Source organism: Vigna angularis, chromosome 11 (genome assembly GCF_016808095.1).
Source record: "Vigna angularis cultivar LongXiaoDou No.4 chromosome 11, ASM1680809v1, whole genome shotgun sequence".
NCBI classification, from domain to species: Eukaryota; Viridiplantae; Streptophyta; class Magnoliopsida; order Fabales; family Fabaceae; genus Vigna; species Vigna angularis.
The window spans coordinates 27,434,063-27,452,543 of NC_068980.1; the positions used below are offsets into that span (position 1 = coordinate 27,434,063).

Genomic DNA, 18,481 nt, shown 5'->3' on the forward strand with positions numbered 1-18,481 from the left:
TTGGAAACTAAAAACTCTTATCAAATGTCAGGAAGCACTTGGATTAAAATGGGTGGTAAAAGGCAAGAAGAATTCTAGTGGAAATGTGAAAAATAAAAAGCACAACTTGTTGTAAAATGCTACAAGCATGCACAAGCACTAGCAAAGAATTCGATGTTTTATGATCGAAGCAAGCATAACCAGATATCATTTCATAAGAGTCTATTTCTATAAGGAAGTGGAGCTCAAGTATGTCAAGGCTGAAAATCAAGTTACATATATCTTCGCAAAGCCACTAAATTTTGAAGAGTTTTAGAGGTTAAGAGAAAATATTGGTGTGAAGAAGAAAATTTCAAATGAAGGGAGATAAATAATGTTATTGTAATTTGAAATAAATAAATATCTAAATGCATTTTGAGTTTCTCTAATTAAGGTCTAGAAAGTCTTATTAATAAGTGAAGGATGTAGAAAATTCCATATTGGAGCTTTAGTTAGATAAGATCCTAGAAAAAATTCTAGATATAAGATCTTACAAAAGAGTCTAGATCTCTCCATTAGCACCTATAAATAATCCAATGTATTTGACATTTTTCGTGCAAGGAAATTTGAGTTCTCTCTTTCACTCCTCGCCTCTTCCTCGAAAAGCATATTCTTTCAAGAACATATTTTCTGTAAGGTAGTTGAGGTAAATTTAGATATTAAAATAAGAAAGTAGATTACGATGGAAAAAGAGAGGTGTAAACCACACTAAGAATAACTTATTTCAGTACTTAGCAGTTCTGATATAAGTCATATTTTACAGTAAAATTTATTCATAAGCATGAGCATAAGAAGCCAAGTTAACAACTAAAGAAGGTTTTTCCACGTTGCTTGAGGGGTAACAACTTATAAGTTGGTAAACTTCTTTTCCTTCAAGCTCTCCACAGTATCCTTGAGGCTCACTTCCAAAGGGGTAAATTCAACCCCCAAGCTCTTTGCTTTTTCCTTCGAAACCTGGAAGATTGGATCATATGGCTTATCATCTACACACCTGGTAATATTATTGACAGAGTGAAACAATATTAGAAAGATAAAAAACAATAAAAACTTCAATTATTTATGTATAAAAAATTCATGTGTGAAAACATCATAATATCTAATCCCCGGCTAAGAGAAGAGTTATTGTCATTGTAATTTTTGTAAATTATAATAGTTTTGTATGAGCATGAGTTACAATAGATTGATTTGATAAATTAAGACAAATTGTTGGTTGTATATAGTTTTATTTTAGGAAGGTTGTCATGCTGTTTTAGCCTATATAATCTAAGGTTTTGTGTAGTTTCAGATCACAAACGTTGAATGCATTTCAAGCAAGTAAACAAAGCACCAAATAGTAAGGTACAACAGATGGGGACCTATGTTCAGATTTACATGAATCGTATGCAGTCTTGAAACTGTCAAAATAATTATACTTACTTCTCCGGAAGTTGCAATGATGGATATAAATCACGTAAAATCTTCACAATGTCTGAGTAGTGTGCCACCCTGTCAACTAGTAAATATCTTCCATTGGCTGAAGCACTCTCATATGCTAGAACATGTGCAAGTGCAACATCTCTCACGTCCACAAATCCCAAAGTTACATTTTTAAATGTTGGTGAACCTGTATCAAGGCCATGTATTAAAGTGTAATGCAAATTCTAGAAGAATGTAGAAGCTCCTTAGATAGAAGAATTGACATGTAATACAAGTTCTAGAATATTATAGAAAAACCTAAGATAGGAAGAAAAATCAAGAATATTCTACATAGGTAAAAATCTAGAACATTCCACATAAGTTGTGGCTAGTATGTTCTAGAATAATCTATGGGTTTATAAATATCCATGAACTCTACCATTTGATGTATGTAGCCAACATCTATCATTTGTATGAACCAACATCTACTACAACTAAAGACAACTACAACACTTCTTCCAACTACTACTTCTACATTCAATTATCTCTACATTTTCTCTATCCCATCAACTACTCCTTTCACAACCTTAAAATACTAACAGTGGTACCAGAGCTACGTTCGGTCATCTACTGGGCGTAGATAAAATTTTCAACTACCTCAAACAAAACTATAACTCATTCTACTACTCCCAAATATATTCTCAACAATGGCTACTACTAATCAAACATCATCAATTCCAGTACCTATTTTCAAAGGAGAAAGTTATGATTTTTGGAGTGTCAAAATGAAGACATTCTTCCGCTCTCAAGATTTATGGGATATCATAGAAGAGGGATTCACTATTCCAGAAGACACCTCTACTCTTACTGCAGCTCAAAAGAAGGAGTTGAAAGAAAACAAGCAGAAGGATTCAAGGGCTTTATTTGTTCTTCAACAAGCAGTTGATGACACAATTTTCCCAAGGCTAATTGGTTCCACAAGTGCAAAACAAGCTTGGAACACAATACAAGAGGAGTTTCAAGGAAGTGACGAGGTACGCAATATTAAACTTCATTCTCTAAGACGAGAGTTTGAATTATTAAGAATGAAAGAATCTGAGACCATTAAAGACTACTATTCTAGAATAAAAGAAATAGTTAGTCAGATGAGAGCCTATGGGGAAAATATTCTTGACAAAAAGATCGTTGAGAAAATTTTAATTTCTATTCCCCAAAAGTATGATGCAATCGCAACCGCGATTGAACAAACAAAAGATTTGGCTACATTGTCAATCACACAACTAATGGGCTCTCTTGAAGCTTATGAACAAAGATTGAAAAGGCATGAAGAAGACTCGGTTGAAAATGCCTTTCAATCAAAACTAAAATTACGGTCTCAGAATAAAGAATATGAAGGAGATAAAAGTAGAGAAGAAATTTCTAGAAATAAAGAAAATCCTAGAAGCTTCTCTATGACTCGTCAAGACAAATATCCTCCATGTGGCATATGTAAAAAGACAAGTCACTTGGAAAAAGATTGTTGGCATCATGGAAAACCTCAATGCCACTATTGCAAGAAATTTGGTCACATAGAAAAGTATTGTCGTAATAAAAATAAGCATCAAGCAAACTTTGCGGAAGAAGATAATCAAGAGAAACTCTTATTCTACGCCAATCAAGAATCTTCTGGTAGAGAAGGAAGTTGGTACTTGGATAGTGGATGCAATAATCACATGGCAAAAGATCAAAGTATCTTCAAAGACATTGATAAATCTGTCAATGTCAAAGTTCGGCTAGGAAATGGCACCACAGTGGAGTCTCGAGGCAAAGGAACTGTCATGGTGGAGACAAAGAAAGGTACTAAATTCATCAAAGACGTTTTACTAGTTCCAAATCTTAAAGAAAATCTTTTAAGTTTTGGCCAAATGATGGAGAATGGATATTCTCTTCATTTTGAGAAAGATACATGCAAAATTTATGACAATAAAATGATAGAAATTGGCCAAGTAAAAATGGAGAAGAGAAATAGAAGCTTTCCTATAAGCTTCAAACCTGGAACTAATATTGCCATGAAGGTAGAAGTTGATGACTCATGGCTTTGGCATAGGAGATTTGGCCACTTCAACACACATGCCTTAAAGCTTCTATATACGAAAAACATGATGAGAGATCTTCCATACTTGAAGGAGAATAATGAATCATGTGAAGGATGTCTCCTTGGAAAACAACATCGATTACCATTCTCGACAGACAAAGCATGGAGAGCAAAAGACTTATTGGAGTTGATTCATACCGATGTTTGCGGACCGATGAGAACACCTTCACATCATAACAACAAGTATTTCATCCTCTTCATTAATGACTTCTCTAGAATGACATGGGTCTATTTCTTAAAGGCAAAGTCAGAAGTTTTTGGAGTATTCAAGAAATTCAAGGCCCTTGTTGAGAAGCAAAGTGGAAAACAGCTAAAAATACTTAGAAGTGATCGTGGCAAGGAGTACACATCTCGTGAGTTTGACAAATTCTGTGAAGATGAAGGCATAGAGCGACAACTTACAGTCGCATATACTCCACAACAAAATGGCGTGTCAGAGAGAAAGAATCGCACAGTTATGGAGATGGCAAGATCAATGCTGAAAGAGAAAAGTATGCCTAACACTTTTTGGGCTGAAGCAGTCTACACTGCAGTTTATATTCTAAACAGATGTCCAACTAAAGCAGTCCAAGACAAGACTCCTATTGAAGCTTGGAGTGGGAGAAAGCCATCGGCTAAACACCTACGAGTATTTGGGTCTATTTGCTACATACATGTTCCTGATCAAAGGAGGCACAAGCTTGAAGACAAAACTATACGAGGAATATTCTTGGGATATAGCACACAATCAAAAGGCTATCGAGTCTACAACCTACAAACGAAAAAGCTCATCATCAGTCGAGATGTTGAAGTTGACGAAAATGCTTCTTGGAATTGGGAAGAAGAAAAAGTTGTTAAAAGCAACATTTTACTTCCAGTGCAACAATCTCAAGAAGAAACTCAAGAAGAGGTAGAAAATTCAGGTATGCTTTCTCCACCTCCACAACAAGATTCTTCACCTGAATCTAGTCCAAGAAGAGTAAGATCTTTGGTAGACATATATGAAACTTGCAATATGGCCATGATTGAGCCTAACTGTTATGAAGAAGCATCAAAGCAAGAAGTATGGGTTAAGGCTATGGAAGAAGAGATTAAAATGATTGAGAAGAATAACACTTGGGAACTCGTAAATTGCCCTCATGGAAAAGACATCATTGGAGTCAAATGGATATATAAAACAAAGCTCAATCCTGATGGAACTATACAAAAGCATAAAGCAAGATTGGTTGCCAAAGGCTACTCACAGCAACCAGGAATAGACTACAATGAGACATTTGCTCCAATTGCTCGCTTAGATACAATTAGAGTTTTAATAGCTCTTGCAGCACAAAAAGGATGGAACATCTATCAACTGGATGTCAAGTCAGCCTTTCTAAATGGGGTGCTCGAAGAAGAGATTTATGTTGAACAACCACAGGGCTTCATCGACAAAGGCAATGAAGGCAAAGTACTAAAACTTAAAAAATCATTATATGGCCTGAAGCAAGCTCCTCGAGCATGGTATAGCAAGATTGATAAATACTTCATCGATCAAGGATTCAGGAGGAGTAAGAGTGAGCCAACACTATATATTAAGGCACAAGGTCAGTACCATCTCATTGTCTCTATATATGTCGATGATCTTATCTATACAGGAAACAATATAGAGATGATGAAAGAATTTAAAGAAGACATGATGAAGACATTTGAAATGACCGACCTTGGCTTGATGAACTATTTCCTCGGTATAGAGGTGAAACAAGAAAAGGAAGGTATATTTATCTCTCAAAAGAAATATATTAAGCTCTATTAAAGAAGTTCAAGATGAATGGTTGTAAACCTGTCACTACTCCACTGGTGGTAAACGAAAAGCTACAAAAAGATGATGGAGCACAAGAGGTAGATGCATCATGCTACAGAAGCTTAATTGGAAGTCTTCTCTATCTCACAGCCACACGACCAGACATTATGTATGCTACAAGTCTTCTATCAAGATTCATGCAAAACCCAAGTCAGATTCATTATGGAGTAGGAAAAAGAATTTTAAGATATCTACAAGGCACAAAGGAGTTTGGTATATGGTACAAAACCATGACTAACTCAAGGATGATTGGCTACACAGATAGTGATTGGGCAGGATCAGTGGACGACATGAAGAGTACGTCAGGATATGCTTTCTCACTAGGATCGGGTATTTTATCTTGGGCATCAAAGAAGCAAGCAACCGTGGCACAATCAACAACAGAAGCAGAGTATGTAGCAGCTGCTAAAACCACAAGTCAAGCAATATGGCTACGAAGAATACTTGAAGAAATGGGTGAACCACAAGCTGGACCAACTATTATCTATTGCGACAACAAATCGGCAATAGCAATAGCAAAAAATTCAGTCCATCATCAAAGAACAAAACACATAGCCATTAAATATCACTTCATTCGAGATGAAGAGACAACTAAACAAATACGACTCGAGTACTGTCCAACAGAAGACCAAATTGCAGATATATTTACGAAGGCATTACCAAGACCAAGATTTGAACTACTGCGCACAATGCTTGGAGTTACCGAATTTGCATTAAGGAGGAATATTAAAGTGTAATGCAAATTCTAGAAGAATGTAGAAGCTCCTTAGATAGAAGAATTGACATGTAATACAAGTTCTAGAATATTATAGAAAAACCTAAGATAGGAAGAAAAATCAAAAATATTCTACATAGGTAAAAATCTAGAACATTCCACATAAGTTGTGGCTAGTATGTTCTAGAATAATCTATGGGTCTATAAATACCCATGAACTCTACCATTTGATGTATGTAGCCAACATCTATCATTTGTATGAACCAACATCTACTACAACTAAAGACAACTACAACACTTCTTCCAACTACTACTTCTACATTCAACTATCTCTACATTTTCTCTATCCCATCAACTACTCCTTTCACAACCTTAAAATACTAACACCATGTAACAGTTCTTCAATTTTCTAGGAATAGTTCAGCGAAAAAAAATACAGTGTAATAAAGAAGAAGACAGATCAAATAAAAATAAATAGAAATTACCATTAATTAAATTTAAAACTGCAGCAGAACTAGTGTTAAGTACTGGTTGCAGGAGAGGTCCAACAACCAATGCTGGGTTCATTGTAACCATGTCAATATTGTTTTCTTTTACAAATTTCCAGGCAGCCTCTTCGGCCAAAGTCTTTGAAAGGTTATACCATATCTAAAACATACAAAAGAAATATCAAGAAATGTGAAGAATAAGGTCAGATAACATGCATGCCAAACTATAGTAGGGAGTAACATGTAATGAAAGCTTATTTGAGGAAAAGGAACATACCCCATTTCTCTTACAGTATTCTGGGTCAGAATACCAAGTCTCGTCAACCACTACATTAGGGTTTTTAGGCCTGTCGTTGAACGAAATTGCAGCAATAGAAGAAGTTACAACCACGCGTTTCAGCGTCTTTGATTTCACGCACGATTTCAGAACATTCAGAGTCCCCTTCAAAGCTGGATCCAACAACTCAGTCTGAAATACATAAAGCAAAAACAAATTATTATACAGCCAAAGATAAAACAAGTGAACAAATCGAATTGCAATCGAAACAAACCTGCGGATCTTTGGCATTGTCAAAAAAGGGAGACGCAGTGTGGAACACACCGTGACAACCTTGAACGGCAGAGTCAAAGGAACCTTCTTCTAGAAGATTCGCCTTGACGAGATGCAATCTCTCCTTCGCACCATCAAGGCTGAGCAAGTGATCTACCTTTTTGGGATCACCTGCACATCACACATTATCCAATCTTTAATCTTCCAAATGATCACCACAAATATTCACCGACGAAAACAAAATCTATAGAAAACAAAAAAGAAAAACACGTACTTGTGTCGCGAACGGTGGCCCTCACGGTGTAACCGCGTTGCAGAAGAAACTTGACGACCCAGGAAGCAATGTAACCGGAAGCTCCGGTAACACACACTACTTGTCCGGCCTCGCTGGTCATTCTGGATTATGTTCTTCTGCTCTGAGCTGAGTATTGAGTTTGTGCAATGTTCAATGAATCTAAAACTGAGGTTTTAAAAGACACAAAGTGTTGTTCAGAAGAGCGCATGGATCGATTAAATACATAAAAAAATAGACATGCAAAAAACGCGAACCAGGCGGATCAAGATAGAATATAGCCTATAGATAGCTGTGCGATTCTAATATTCTGAATCATGTTGAAAAAACAATATTTTTTTTCATTTACAAAATAATACGAAAATTAAATTAAATATTGTACAATAGTGTCGAGGTATCCATCCATTGGAGGATATCGAGACAAAGATATTGAAAGCAATAATATAAGTAGGAGAAGGATGTCGACAACAAGATTAAGAAAGGAGGTCAGAGGTAGGAAAAAAGAAAATCGAAATAAAAACCAAAATAAAAAGTGAAATAAAGAAAGAATGATGAAAATTTTAAGAGATAGTTGGAAAAGATGTTCCCTAAAAAGAATGAAAAAAATGAATAACACGAAATCGAAAAGAAATTAACATCTGAAAATACTCCTACAGAGAATGAGTAGACATATATTTGACGCAAAGTGGAATTTTCTTTAAGAGCAAACCTCGTACCGTAACACTAGCTAAAAATAAAAACAAGAAAACGTCACTAGAGGGAATATTTCAGAATCTTTTTCAATTAAATTGTTTGGAAGTGATGGCTAAATTGTAGTCCGTGGTTAGTAATTTATTAATCTAATGATATAGTGTCGAGGTATGCATGTGGGTAGTCATTTTTATAATTTTATCCTTTCATTTTTTTTTTAATAAAAACTCTCATCTTATTTTATATGTTATTTTATTGGGGATGACATGGGTCGGTGAACACTGAGTAGTGCTTACTGATACTTTTATCGAAAAACTAATGTGATTTCGTTAGCTAATACATATATCTCCATATCAATATATGTATAAAAATCAACTTACACTTTTTATTTGAAGGAGTGGGATAAAATGAATTGTCTTTAACTAAATTGGATTTTTTTTTTCAAATATTGATTATATTGAGTTAGAAATGATAAGAATTAAAGATGTTTTAATGTAGGAATAATATATATAAAAAAATTAATTATTTATTCAAAGATAAAGTTATTTAGTAAGGGTTTAGGGTAAATTATCTCTTGCTCACTTCATTGTAAATGATGTTTTAGGAGAGTAATTTAAACTTAAAACTTTTTGTGGTGTAAATCTATTATTGCATGGCATTTATAGATTGTCAAATCTATCCACTATGTAAATAGATTTTGTTTCACATTTAATAGTTTTACATTGTTCAAAAGAGGTCAAAAATTATTTTAAATCATTTTTTTCTCCTTCTATCCTATAAGGACTTTTATAAAATATATATAAATAGATTTTTTTATTGATTTTGGATCAGCATAAATCATAAGATGTTTCACCTTTTAGTTTTTTTCAAGCAATGTGATTTTGTGAGACTTTTTTTTAGTAAAAGAAAATATAATATTTAAAAGTTTCATATTTCACTCACATAAGCTATGTTGTGTATGGATTGACGTCCCTAATACATTATGTATATATTAGTTATTGTTGATTAAAATTATTAAGTAAAACTTCAGAAAGACCATGTTATTTAATGAAAATATATTGTGAAAACGGAAAGGTTATATATTAAGAAAGATGTTATTTGTAAAATTAAATTGAAAAGGTAGTTACTGGTATGTTTGTCACATTAAAAAGGGAGAAACTTATTGTAACATCCCAAAATCTCACATTTTTTATAATTTATAATTTATATATTGAAGCATTAAATTTAAGGTAATATCCCATAATCTTACACTTGAAAATTCATAGTTGATATATATATATCTATATGTTTTAAACTCAGATTTCAACTACAAATTCATAAATATAACTCGAATTCTTCTACTTTATTCTTCTATCTCTCCCTTCCTTGGCACTGAGTCAGACGACATTCCTTCATCTGCTCCCGTATAACGAATTATACGATCATTGCACATACCCAAACACAACCACAAACAAGTAGGGTGAGCTAACATGTAACCAATCATATCATTTATAAAACATGAATAATTACTTTGATGCACTCAACAAACCTCATATAATAATTATGTCAGACACCTTCCTACCATCATACAACAATCGCGTCATAGATACTCATACCATCATACAACAATCGCATCATAGATACTCATACCATCATACAACAATCGCATCATAGATACTTATACCATCATACAACAATCGCATCATAGATACTCATATCATCATACAACAATCGCATCATATATACTTATACCATCATACCACAATCGCATCATAGATATTCATCCCACCATATCACAATTACTAATAGACATTCGTTCCACAATACTCAATGGACACTCATCCCATAGTACTCAATAGACACTCATTCCACAATGCCCAATAGACACTCATTTCGATGATATGTTGATGAGTGGTCACGGGAGGTTATGCACTTGTGATGACTTCTACTTCTTCTCATCCACAGGTTAGTCCTCAACACTATGTCCAAAACCAGCACATAGACCAGGACCTCCTGCCCTCCATACCATCCACAAGGTTAGTCCTCAACACTATGTCCAAAACCGGCACATAGACCAGGACCTCCTGCCCCTCTCACCACATAATTCATCATTCTCAACTTGAGACTAGATGTCTATTAGAGTATCAGGATAACCTCCAACTACGGGACCCTCAACATCAACATATACACAAATACCATAACATTACTGAATCTCTCCATGAGACTCATACCATACTCATATTCCTCAACTCACATTATACCCTTACAAAATCTCCCCATAATACTCATATCATGTTCAGACGCATAAATTCGAATCCAATATAATAAAATACAATCATCACAAAAATCATACAAAAATGAATATATCACAAAATAAATTAACAATACTAAAATATCACCATAAATGGACACCGGAGAAGAATCAAATGTTTGAGGAATCAAACTCACCATAAACGCCAGTACATATGACTAGTCACAACTTACTGGATTTGACCAGGGCTGCTCTATGATCAGGGATGTACCAACTCCAGTTTTTAAGATTCCTCTATCCTACCATCACAATTATAATTCATAATTCCATATCTACCACAATAACATGAATTCATCAGACATTTTCATTCCAACGAGATATATTGCACAATAATTTAACAGTACATAATCTGTTCAACAAGAGTTAAGTTAAAAACTTGTCGAGTAGACTTCCAGGAAAGAGAGGTGCGTCACAATGGACAACTTAAGTACCAAGTATTTCCTTAGCCAAAGTGTTCCTCAACTAGTTTTAACAAATTTCTTATTTACAGATTCAAAACAACAGGATATAATATTAGCACAGAAATTCACTATAGATAGATATACAGTAAGCACCTATGTTTTTCATTAACAGTATTCACATAGAAGTTCAAGACATGAATAGTAATAAAACAATACTAAATCATAATATAAAAGCTTAGAAAGGTTAGCTCCCCTACCTCTATTCCAGACTTCTCTTGCTCCGAATTTATTTTCCCCGAAAACCCTCCAGAACCTCTACTCTTCTTGCAACTAAAAATTTCTTCCTAACTCTTTTTTCTCTATTTCTCAAGATCTCTCACTTGATTCTTCTTCTCTTTGTGCAAAATAGCCTCCCCTCTCATGGCTATTTATAGACCAAAAATTTTACTATTCATCAATTTTTTTAATATTATTTATTATTTTAATATTATTTTATTATATTAATATCTTAATCACCACTTACATCATGGATTCCTCAATAATGCCTTAAAAATCTGAAGTGTTTTATCCACTATCAATATTTTAATTAATTTTTTTTTAATAATTTTTTTTTACAAAAAGGTAGAAAAGACCTTGAACCCATGTTCTTGAAATCACCACAATTTTCTACCATTTAAGCTACCAAAATTTCTATATTTAACTTATTAATTATATTTTTCATTCACAAATAAATTTATTACTACTAGTAATAAAATTGTTACAATTAAGATAAATATTTTTCATGGATCTTACACTTATTTCGTATATAATTCTCTCTTGTTTTCGAAAATAGATACACTCTTAATCAGTTTTCAAAAATAAGTTAAGAATCTTCAACTTTCTCCACTTTTATTTAATGATGAATTCAGCTTCCACCAGCACGAACCATCAACAGCAACAAACAAGAACCACCATCGCAAGAACCACCACCAAAAATAGAAGCATAAAGTGAGAGAGAGTGAGTGAGGATCATAAAGGAAGCAAAGAGCGAAAATGAAAGAGTGGACAAAAACTAAGGAGGAGTGCAATCATATAGAGATCATTAAGAGTGGTTGGTGAAAGCCGCTTAACATGAAATAAAAATCAACCCCAATGGTTGTTTTAATTCAAAGTTTAAATCAGTTATTTTGGAAGTACAGCAACAAAATCATGGAAATACAGGAGAACGACTCAAAGTCTCTTAATGGGTGAAGAATTTGTGTTTGAATTGGATTCATGTAAGAAGAAAGTGTTTGTGATTAAGGAAACTAAGGTTTTGGATCTAGATTATTAATAGCATATTCCTCCAAAATCCTTTTATCATCATCCATGTGTTCAGGGAGATATATAAGATCTAGATTTGTAAAGTAACCTCACATTATAATAATGATAATAATAATAATTATTATTATTATTATTATTGAATTCTTATTTTTATTATTGTTGTATTTTTTTTAAAATAGCTTACATAAAAGTTTATTATTATACTTGATAAAATTTAAGTATAGTTTAAATTCAATTAAAAATTAACATTTCAAGACTGCTTATGAAGAGGTGAATCTCGTACTCCCAGGCGTTTCATGAATTCTTTGCAATCTACGATAAAAAAGAATGAAAAAAAAAAGGAAAATCAATCTTGTCCTGTAAGCGCAAATCTCGCACCTAAAAACTTGTTAACAATAAAAAAACCAGAAAACATTACTCGAGGCAACATTTCAGAATCTTTTTGAGTTAAATTTGTAGATATTAATAATTTATTGCGGCGTATGTCGGGTACATAGTTTATCGTCTTTTATAACAGGCTTAATATCTTTTTTTTTTCTTTTTTATAAGGAAAATGTCTAAGTTCGTCTTATTTTTTAAAAAATTCAATGTGGATCTGTGAAAAAAATATATAATTAAATCTTTTTTTATAAATTAAAATCACATTGAACTTTTTAAAAAAGATAGAACGAAGTTGAACATTTTCCTTATAAAGAGACAAAAAAGAAATATTAAGCCTTTATAATATTACTCTCATCTAGTAAATCATCTTATTTCATACGTTATTCGATTTGTGATGAGATATGTCGGTGGTTTCTGCCTAGAAAATCCACACACACTTACTTCTATTGAAGGAGAGAAGAATAAAATAAATGGTCTTTATTAATATGTTGGAATATCAACACTTTTTTGTCTATATATTAATAAATATACTGATCGATTGATGTTGAGTTATAAAGAATGGGATTGAGTTTTAGAGTGAAAAGAAATGATTTTTTTGTCTGGAAAAAGGTACATTGACGTAGAATAATATATATATATATATATATATATATATATATATATATATATAATATATAATATACACGTTTGCTAATTTGCGTACACCTATTTTTTAGTTGGTACATTTTAAAAATGTGTATCGGGTTTTAGTAGACAAAAATATTTGATTAAGGGTATTTGAATAATTTTCATTCTCAAAACTTAAAAAAAAAAAGAAACCCCTAAATCCTTACTCACTTCCCTCGTTTCTCTCAACTCTTTCTCTTTCATCTCTTTCACTCTGACATCCTATGGTAGCCCGGTCTGAAAAAATCAAAAATACTCGTTGTTAAACAATTTCTTACAAAAAATGATTTTATAATGAGTTTTCATTTTATAATTTTTGTCTTATCTAACTTTCACAAACATAATGACATTAAAGGAATTGATAATTGACCTCGGAAAAAATCAAAACTCGTTAAACAATTTCATAATGAATTTTCATTTTATAATTTTTGTCTTATATAATTTTATCTAATTTTCACCGACACAATGACATCTGAAGGAATTGGTAATTGGCCTACACATGATGAAATTAGAGAGGTTAGTGAAGATGATGAAATTGAAGAGATCTTGAATGAACCTTTGTCTGAAGGTAAATATGTCAATTACTCAACCCTTTACAAAGGCAAATTGTTTAACGCCGAGTGTTTCTGATTTTTTCACTTGGGACTATAGGAATGATAGAGAAACTGTTAGAGTGAGAGAGATGAAAGAGAAATTGTTAAGAGAAATGAGGGAGGTGAGTAAGGGTTTCTTACCAATTGAAAAACAAGCGTACGTAAGTTAGTAATATATATATATATATATATATATATATATATATATATATATATATATATATATATATTATTTATCAATCATTTGAATTTGATATCTTTCACAATTTCATTCAGTAATCCAATTTACTTGACATGAGTTTGTTTTAACTGGGGTAGTAAATTTAGAAGTTTTTTCAATATGTTTTAACGTGTTTGAATGTTTTTTTATCCTTAGAATAAATTTAACAAATAATTCACTTAACTTAATTCTGGTTGAATATGGTCTTCAATTAATTCATAATTTTTTTTCATTAATTATATTTTTAGTATTTTATTTATTCTTTATTTAACAAGTAGACGATAGATAGAGGAAAATATAAAATGAAGAACGATGATGAATTCATTCTTCATCTCAATTAGGTATTATTTTGTCTTGACACATCTTTTCATTACCTTTAACTTATTGATCTCACTATCTTTTCAAATCGGACTAAATAATTTCAATATTATACCTGAATCAACTCAGTTTGATCTTAAGTATGCATTGATTTGACTCGATATTTGTCAAAGTCAAAAATCGAGTTGACTAGGCTTGATCCAATAGTTGAGATTAATGATGAGAAAAATAAATAATCACCTAATATTTTCAAAAATACAATAGAATATAACATTTCTTACTCGTATTTCATGGAGACAAAAATAATTTTGTAGTAAATTATATAATCTTAAAACTAGAAATAGAATAAACAGAACGTATTTGTGTTCATCATTATATTTGATATTTCTTGTGCATTTCTTATAATTTACATTTAAGATTTCTAATCATCTATGTTTCATAATTTAACTTTTCTTTTACTATTTTTTTTTTTGTAAATTCCCTTAAAATTAATAAATCAATTTTTTCTAAAGCTTTTGTCATTTTAATACAATGTATGGAATTTATGTTTTCATATATTTTAAAGATAGAGAATGTGTTTGATAAAAGCATAGTAAAAGTATTTTGAATGGAAATAATGTATTTTGTGAATCTATTTATCATTAATAGTTAAAGATTTCATACATTCAAATTGAAAATCTACCACTGTAGGCCATACTACAAATTCACATCAATAATGACTAATGAATCTCTAGACAACTCCATTGTCAAACGAGTAAAATTCACAAGTCTTATTTACAAGTTGTCTTAATACAAACAATACCAGACATGTACAAATATTTTCTATTAATTTATAACAATTAATAATGAGGTTAAAAATTTTAAAATTTTCAACATACACATTTCTTTTACCTCTTTTAAAATATTTGGTTTTCTTGATTTACAAAAATAAGTACATAATCATAATAATATTAATAAAAATAGAATATTTCATTTTAACGTATTTAATATTTTATAATTTAGTAATTATTATTCGTTAAAATAATAGTTATATAAAAAATTCAATTGTTTTTATTATTTTTATTATCATAAAAAAAGTCTAAAAATATAAAATCAAAATATTCCAGTGGTTTAAATCTGTAATACAAACACTACTTCACACAAAGAACAACCTTATTTCAGTACTCACGAGTTCTGATTTAAGTCTTATTTTGCAGAGTAAATATGTTCATAAGCATGAGAATAAGAAGCCATATGAACGATTACAGAAGGCTTCCACGTTTCCTGAAGGGTAACAACTTAAAATTTGGTAAACTTCTTTTCCTTCAAGCTCTCTACAGTCTCCTTGAGGCTCACTTCCAAAGGAGTATATTCAATCCCTAAGCTCTTTGCTTTTTCCTTCGAAACTTTAAACACTGGCACATATGGCTTATCGTCTTCACACCTGGTATCAAAAACAACAAAAACTCGAATTAGTTAGAATTATACAAATGAAAAAACAAAATTAGACCTCAAATCAAATTCACCTTTTATATATAAATGTACACTATTTTGATGATAATATCAAAATAATTATACTCACTTTTCAGGAAGTTGCAATGTTGGGTATAAATCTCGTAAAATCTTCACAACGTCTGAGTAGTGTACCACTCTTTCAACTAGTAGATATCTTCCATTAGCTGAAGCATTCTCATATGCTAGAATATGGGCAATTGCAACATCTCTCACGTCGACCCATCTAAAACAATCATTTTTAAATGTTGGCGCACCTGTATCAAGGCGACGGAACCGTTTTTTCAATTATCTAAAAATAGTACAGCAAAATAGCATAACATAGATTGAGTAGAAAAATCATAAAATATTATTAACCCTCCTTCTCTTGTTCCATTTTAGTTGCTATTTCATTATTTTATATTTCCTTCTCATTTTAATTGATTCATACAAGGTTTGAGTTCAAAAAAATTACATTGAGTAATCAAGATGCAGCCAAATAAAATAAAATAGAAATTTTAGAGCATAATGTAAACAGTAATTACCATTAACTAAATTTAAAACCATAGCGGCACTAGTGTTAAGCTCTGGTTGCAAGAGAGGTCCAATAACCAATGCCGGGTTCATTGTAACCATGTCAATACTGTTTTCTTTTACAAATTTCCAGGCAGCATCTTCGGCCAAAGTCTTTGAAAGGACATACCATAACTAAAACATAAATAGGAAATAGCAAAAGTAAGAAGAACAAGGTAACATAATATGCATGACAAATTATAACACTTTGTTGACATTTGAATAAATGTAAGTATTACAGTGCAGTACTTTTTGTGTAATGCATACAAAATCACAACTATCATATGAACAAAACGAGACAAGCAGATTAAATTGTTTAGTAGCGTAGTGTAGCTACACATGACAATAAGTGAACAATGAGTGCATAATATCAAAATTACAACAAACCTAATTAATCATATGAAGCAAAATCTAGTCTGCAAATGGGATGAAGCTACATAATTGCTGGTGTTTACTTGTATGCTTTGTTTGAGAAACCTACGACTTTCTCTACAGGATTTTTTAGTTGTCCGCTATCCACCGCTATTTTAGATTTTAAACCATTGGCTATAACATCAAACTTAATAGGTAAAACATTAGCCATATTGTGAAAAGCTTTTTTGTGCACTTAGATGCTTTGGAAAGCAAAGAATAGAAGACATTCTCAGCTGAAAGTTATTGATTGTGTCCTTGTGAAATACTATGTTGATTTTTCCATCAATGGTGTTAAGCCAATGGTTTCTTTGGAAGATTTGACTCACATATAAAAGTGGAAGTAAACAGCAATCTTGCATTCATAATTTTCTTTTTAGGACACACACATATATATATTGTACATGTATAATTTTTGTCTTTTAAGAAACACAAAAGTTTACCACACTTACTATTTTTGTGGTTTTCCACAATGAAGTTTTCATCTCGGTAATATTATTAAGGATTAACATGTAATGAAAGTTTATTAGAGAAAACGGCACATACCCCCGGTCTCTTACAGAATTCTGGGTCAGAGTACCAAGTCTCATCAACCACCACATCAGGGGTTTTAGGCCTGTCGCTGAACCCAACTGCAGCAAAAGAAGAAGTTAAAACCACTCGTTTCAGCGTCGGCGAGTTCACACACGATCTCAGAACATTCAGAGTCCCCTTCACAGCTGGATCCAACAACTCAATCTGAAACATATAAAGTAAACACAAATTATTATACAGCCATGGATAAAAAAAGAATGAACAAATCCAATTGCAATCGAAATAAACCTGCGGATCTTTGGCATTGTTAAAAAAGGGAGAAGCAGTGTGAAAGACTACGTGACAACCTTGAACGGCAGAGTCAAAGGAACCTTCTTCTAGAAGATTCGCCTTGAAGAGATGCAATCTCTCTTTCGCACCATCAAGGTTAAGCAAGTGATCCACCTTTCTGGGATCATCTGCACATCACACATTATACTGAATATGGCAAACGAGAGAAGCTCTGCATTGAGCCATGGCAGAGACGCACAGAAAAGGAATCAACGAAGAAGAAGAAAAGAGAAGAAGACAAGTATGTATTTCATAATCTTTCTGATGAAAAGTATTTCAAAACAAAAGAATGAACAGGTTTTTGAAAGAGGGAACAAAACTAAACCCTAGATTACTGATAAAACCAGTAATCTTGACCCTAACAGATCCAATACATTATCCAATTTTAGTTTTCGAAATAGTAATGCAACACCATCACTACGAATAATCACTGACGAAAACAGAACAATAAAAACACATACTTGGGTCGCGAACAGTGGCCTTAACAGTGTAACCGCGTTCGAGAAGAAACTTAACGAGCCAGGAAGCGATATAACCGGAAGCGCCGGTGACACAGACTACTTGTCCTGCTCCGCTGCTCATTCTGGATTATCTTCTTTTGCTCTGAACGACGAAAAATTTTCAAAAAATGGTAATTGGTATATTAGTACATCTTTACGAAGAAACACGTGGCTTGTAATTATCTCAAACGAAAATGTAAGTTGAAACCATTTGACTGCATTCTTAGCGCGGTAAATAGCCAAAAATGATATGTTAACACTTTTTTTAATAACATTTTGATACTCTGTCAATATTTACATGGATTTTTAATTTATTTTTGAAGATATCGAATTAAAAGATTTTAATATTAAAAACGAAATTATCAAGTTTGTTAGGTGCGAGATTTTCTTT

The 18,481-nt window shown here is 32.2% G+C and overlaps 2 protein-coding genes across 2 annotated transcripts; both read right to left on the reverse strand.

Annotated features, from left to right (window-relative positions):
• Nucleotides 1–659: 659 nt before the first annotated feature.
• On the reverse strand, nucleotides 660–7,576 carry LOC108333903 (phenylacetaldehyde reductase). Its single transcript, XM_017569404.2, has 6 exons — nucleotides 7,394–7,576; nucleotides 7,121–7,290; nucleotides 6,847–7,038; nucleotides 6,567–6,729; nucleotides 1,435–1,621; nucleotides 660–1,009 (listed from the first exon to the last, which is right to left on the reverse strand). Exons 1-6 carry the CDS (start codon nucleotides 7,512–7,514, stop codon nucleotides 865–867), a joined length of 978 nt encoding a protein of 325 aa, XP_017424893.1. The 5' UTR covers nucleotides 7,515–7,576; the 3' UTR covers nucleotides 660–864.
• A 7,775-nt stretch (nucleotides 7,577–15,351) lies between these two features.
• On the reverse strand, nucleotides 15,352–18,223 carry LOC108333901 (phenylacetaldehyde reductase). Its single transcript, XM_017569402.2, has 6 exons — nucleotides 18,052–18,223; nucleotides 17,549–17,718; nucleotides 17,273–17,464; nucleotides 16,288–16,450; nucleotides 15,834–16,020; nucleotides 15,352–15,695 (listed from the first exon to the last, which is right to left on the reverse strand). The coding sequence occupies exons 1-6, from the start codon at nucleotides 18,170–18,172 to the stop codon at nucleotides 15,551–15,553; spliced, it is 978 nt and encodes a 325-aa protein (XP_017424891.1). The 5' UTR covers nucleotides 18,173–18,223; the 3' UTR covers nucleotides 15,352–15,550.
• Between the last annotated feature and the right edge of the window lie 258 nt (nucleotides 18,224–18,481).